The following is a 5331-nucleotide window of genomic DNA, read 5'->3' on the forward strand; positions in this document are numbered from 1 at the left end:
GACCCTGGGCCTCATCTCGTCTACTCTTACTTCAGAGACCAGACGAGATTGGGAGCATTCACGGAGGTACGGCTGTAGATTACACACGACGTTGGTTGTAGGTTCTGCCGTTTTATTGCTTGCTCTCTTTCTGTCCTCTGTCAGCTGTCGTAAAAAATAAATCAGGTCAAGTCCACAACAGAAGACCCTACCCATGGCGCTGAGCTGTACAAGCTTGCTGTACTTTGTGGAGTCAGTATCCCGAATAAGTAGCGTGAATATTCCCAGTCCTGCTTCCAAACATAAGGTACCAGTGAGCTTGTTTCAGGGTGTGAGAGTAGATAAGGACAAGTGGAACTGGTGGTGTTCTTCTCAGCGAGACCCTTGTGTGGACGGTGGGCAGTCTGACACTGGACACTCATTCATGTTCTTGTGTAAATGCTTTCACATGGAGTCCACCTCTTGGGCAGAGCCTAGATTTTCCTCAGTACTTCACACGTTCTCTCACTGGCCTGTTTTTGATCATTCTTCATATTGCTGCACACCAAGGATTTACATTCTTTCAGCACTACTTCGTTATATGAAATAAGCTTCCTTTTTTTTTTTAACCAATTCGTTTTTTTAATTCTTAAATTCTTGACATTAGAGAACTAAACTGAAATTTATTAACATTCCACTCTTACATTTCTTATCGACAAAGAGAAATAAATTTCATGAGCCAAAAAACCCAAAACAAAACTAAAAACAGGGAAAAGCTTATAAAATTAAATATGGATCCCGTCATTAACAGCTGAACAGAGAATGTGATTTTTAAACTCTTAGCGGATGATAAAGTTGTGTGGAAACTGAACACTTACAAATTATTTAAAACCTGTAGTCACTGACCAGAAATTACACAGTTGGATCATGGGAAAACAGCAGAAAGGGGTTATTGAGGGAACCTACACTGTTCTAGCTGCACCCCATGCCCTTTTCAGAGGAAAGCCTGGCATTGATTAGATACTGGGCCAGACTAATACTGGCAGCAGAGCCAGTGATAGTAACCTGCCTAGCAGAGGAGCCTTCCACTGGGTTGGCAATTTTAATCTCGGCCCCGGACATCTGGCGGATCTCATTAATGTTGGTGCCTTGGCGCCCTATTATGCAGCCAATTAAGTTATTTGGAATGGTGAGTTCATGGGTGGTTTGAGTAGATGCATCCAAACTTGCCCAATAGCCTTTCACCTCTGGAGAGATGGAGTCAATTCCGGTGAATCCGGTCCCGCCGTGCATCATGGCAGAGTGAGACTGTTGTCTTGCCACGTGGTTCAGCTTGGCCAGATCGACCGGAGAAATGGTGTGTTGTCCTTGAATCGAGTAGGCATGTAGAGGTGGTCCCTCCAGGTCATGGGTGGCATGGGGGTAGCCCGCAGCGTCGCTGCACCGATCTTGGCCGCCCGCGCAGATGACTGGGGAGCTGGCTGGCATGGGCTGGTACGGAATGATCATGACTCTCCCTTGTGGAGACTGGGAGAGCGTCTCCAGCATGACCAGGCAGATCTGCTTGACACACTCGGTGACAGACTGCGGCATGCCAGCGATGGTGATGGCCCGCTCGGTGGAGTTGGGCAGCATATCCCCTGCCATATCAGATAAGCTTCTTAATCTGAGCCACCAGTCTCCTGAGTGAAGGTCCAGGACCCAAACACCTGGTAGAAAAGGCCGTTGCCAAATGCCTCCTGTGTGATGAGCTGAAACCCACTGAGCAGCCTCTCGCTTGCAGCTGGTCGTCCCATTATCTGGGGAAATGTAATGCTAGATCAGCTATCTGGAATCTGTGTGGAGGCATTAGAGGGTGTTGGAAACCAAGCGTTTTCATTAACGTAAACCATATCACAACCAGGTAATACAGATGCTCTTTGTCGAATGTCTGAACCATTGACTCCTTCTTAATAGGCGACTTAAGCTGTGTGGTTGCATTTACAACGTTCCCCCAGTCCACGCACGGAGCAGGCCGAACCTGGGCCTTACCTTGTCTACTCTGTAGTTCACAGAGCAGACGAGATTGGTAGCTTTCGCAGTGGTGTTGCTGTAGATTATTCACTATGTTTCTAGTAGCTTCTGCCATTTTAATGCCTTTTCTTTTTCCGTCACGTTCAGGGTCGTATGGTCGTAGATTATTCACAATGGTTTTGGTAACTTTTTTCACTTCAGTAATAGACTGTTTCATCTCAATAATAGTATTCACAAAGTTTCTTATGTTGAAGCCCTAAACAGGGGCGATCCTGCTTAGCTTCTGATATCTGAAGAGACTCAACGAGTTCTGGGTGATATGGCCATGGATTTTTCACGAAGTTTCTGTTAGCTTCTGCCTGTTTAACCCTTTCTTTTTTTCTGTCTCTTTCAGAGTGGTATGGCCATAGATTTTTCACGAAGTTTCTGTTAGCTTCTACCATTTCACTCCTTTCTCTTTTTCTGTCATCTGTCTAACACCGTATAAAATTGACAAAGTCGAGTCCACAACAGAAGACGCAGTTAAAGGTGCTGAACAGTACAAGCTTGCTGTAATCGGCAGTGGCCGTTCTCAGAGCTGGTAGACTTTTTTCATTACAGCTGTATGTACTGAGTTATTCCCTGTTTATCTAGTGAATAAGAAGATGTGGTGAAGCCACCTTGTTTCCCGAGCACAATTACTCTGTATATGTAGGCACTTTCTGTTTGCCTCACACTGAAATGCAATCGTTTGTTAAAAGGCTGTTCTCTTCTGTTGTCAATAAATTTCCTTTTGCTGACACTCACTCCTGTAGCAGATGTCTGTATGTTGGTTGTCCAGGCTGGAGTGCAGTGTTTATTCATAGGTACTCTCCCACTATTGATCAACACAGGAGTTTTGATCTGTTTCATTTCCATCCTGGGGCAGTTCACCCCTCTTTAGGAAACCTGATGATTCCCTGCTCCTGGCAGGTCGCTCTCTATCTATCTATGTTTTATTTATTTATTTTTTTGAGTTGGAGTTTCACTCTTGTCTCCCAGGCTGGAGTTCAGTGGCACCATGTCAGCTCACTGCAACCTCCACCTCCTGAGTTCAAGTGATTCTCCTGCCTCAGCCTCCTAAGTAGCTGCGATTACAGGCACCCGCCACCACGCCAGGCTAATTTTTCTATTTTTTGTAGAGATGGGGTTTTGCCATGTTGACCTGACTGGTCACGAACTCCTGACCTCAGGTGATCTGTGTGCCTTTGCCTCCTAAAGTGCTGGGATTACAGGCGTGAGCCACTGCATCAGGCCAAAATCACCATGTTGGTACCAAACTTAGTGCAGACACTTGATTGGCATAGCATGCTACAGCCCAGAACCCCTGGGCTCAAGCGATTCTCCCACCTCAGCCTCCTGATAGCTGGGACCACAGGCGTGCCCCACCATGCCCAGCAGCACTGTTTTGTTTTTATTGCATAACTGTTTTCTGCCTATTAGAATAAGTTTGCCGAGGGTTTGATATCAGTGTATATAAGGGGTTTTCACTCTATAGCTGCTGCATTGCACTGCTCAGCTCACCCGGTCCCTTATTGGTGGACATTTCCTTTATTTCTTGCCTTTTGTTACTCAAACAATGGCATAATGAATGTCTCTACATATGTGTTATTTTGCACATAGGTATTACTGCAGGAGGATTCTCAAAGAAGGATAGTTGGAGCAGAGGAGTATAAGCTTTAAACTGTTCTCAGATATTGCCAAATATATTCCTGGGTTTGTATCATTGGCATTTACCTTCCCCTTGGGGATTTTTCACTGGATACTGTTGCCCCATCCACAAGGCCTAAGAGACACTCTGGCCAACAATAGAAGCATGGACCTTTCGCTAATATCCCACAGCACCCATAATATGGCTGAGATGGAGTGGCATTTGAAACCAAATTTTATTAAAGGGAAACAGAGAGAAACTGTGTGCAACAAGAACATCTTGATTCTACTCCACGGCTCTCTCCGCATCTGCCCAGTACTTGGCTTGCCTCCATGTGGTGGGCACTATCTTAATGTCTACCATCTGGGATCTTTGCCTGTTATTGTTTCTATTTCATTTTACATTTTTTAGAGACAGGGTCTCACTCTGTTGCCCAGGCTAGAGTGCAATGGGGTGAACATAGCTCACTGCAGCCTTGACCTGCCAGGCTCAAGCAATCCTCCTGCCTCAGCCTTCCCTGCAGCTGGGCCTACAAGTGCACACCACCACATCTGGCTGTTTTAAATTTTTTTTATAGAGACAGGGTCTCACTAGGTTGCGCAGGTTGGTCTGGAACACTTGGACTCAAGTGATACTCCCACCTTGGCCTCCCAAAGCTCTGGGATTACAGGTGTGAGCCATCATGACTGACTTGCTATTATTATTATTACTATTATTGAGATGGAGTTTTGCTCTTGTCTCCCAGGCTGAAGTGCAATGGCTTGATCTCTGCTCACTGCAACCTCCGCCTCCCGGGTTCAAGTGATTCTCCTGCCTCAGCTTCCTGAGTAGCTGGGATTACAGGCACACATCACCATGCCTGGCTAATTTTTGTATTTTTAGTAGAGATGGGGTTTTGCCATGTTGGCCAGGCTTGTCTTGAACTCCTGAACTCAGGTGATCCTCTCTCCTCGGCCCCTCAAAGTGCTGAGATTACAGGCATGAGCCACTGTGCCCTGTTTGGCTTGTCATTTTTTTTAAAGCACTGACTGACATTTACTCTGGGCCATGTATTGTGTCATTTTGTATCATTGTTCCATTTTTGTGTGAATGATTTTTGTATCACTTAGGATGCTTTTGAGTGTTAATGACAGAAACCCAATCCATACTGGCTTGAACAATGGTACTTTTCTATAACTAGAGCACTATGCTGTGGTTTAGATACATATGGCAGCTCTACTCTTGGAAGCCTAGAGGAAGGTGGGTGTAGGCACCACCAATGGTGCCAATCAAGGAAAGGGTCAAGGATCCAGACCCTTTCCATCTCTCCTATCTGCCCTTCTTTGTGGCTTGGCTCTGCTTTCTGGGCGGGCTCCCTGCATGGTGCCGGATTTCCAAAGCTGTTCTGGTTGTTGCATCCAGACATTGTTAAGTCCCAGGACAGAAGAGGGACTATGTTTTTTTCTGTTTTCTTCTTAATAGACAGGAGGCTTTTTCCAGAAGCCCCCCAGCCAACATCCCTTCCCAGCTTCAAGGTCAGAACTGAGTCATGGGCTCACGTTTAAGTCAATCATAAGCAAAGGAAATGGGACTGTTATGAGTGACTGGGACCACTTTGAGCTGCGGGTTGACTTGGCATCCTTTGACCCATGATGAGACGGAGCGGGCCCCTGAGTACAGGCAGGGTCCTGCCGGCCTGGGGAGCAGCGTTG

The 5331-nt window shown here is 46.2% G+C and overlaps 1 protein-coding gene across 1 annotated transcript; it reads right to left on the bottom strand.

The window, feature by feature from the left end:
• Positions 1-664: 664 nt before the first annotated feature.
• LOC111531483 (poly(rC)-binding protein 1-like) lies at positions 665-1605 on the bottom strand. The gene has a single exon (XM_023198737.3). It carries the CDS (start codon positions 1603-1605, stop codon positions 931-933), a length of 675 nt encoding a protein of 224 aa, XP_023054505.1. The 3' UTR covers positions 665-930.
• Positions 1606-5331: the final 3726 nt, after the last annotated feature.

The sequence above is a fragment of the Piliocolobus tephrosceles genome, chromosome Y (genome assembly GCF_002776525.5).
Source record: "Piliocolobus tephrosceles isolate RC106 chromosome Y, ASM277652v3, whole genome shotgun sequence".
NCBI lineage: Eukaryota > Metazoa > Chordata > Mammalia > Primates > Cercopithecidae > Piliocolobus > Piliocolobus tephrosceles.

Bases quoted from the DNA above. Each gene is read 5' to 3' on its own strand.
- LOC111531483 (XM_023198737.3), bottom strand. From the start codon at position 1,605: ATGGCAGGGGATATGCTGCCCAACTCCACCGAGCGGGCCATCACCATC.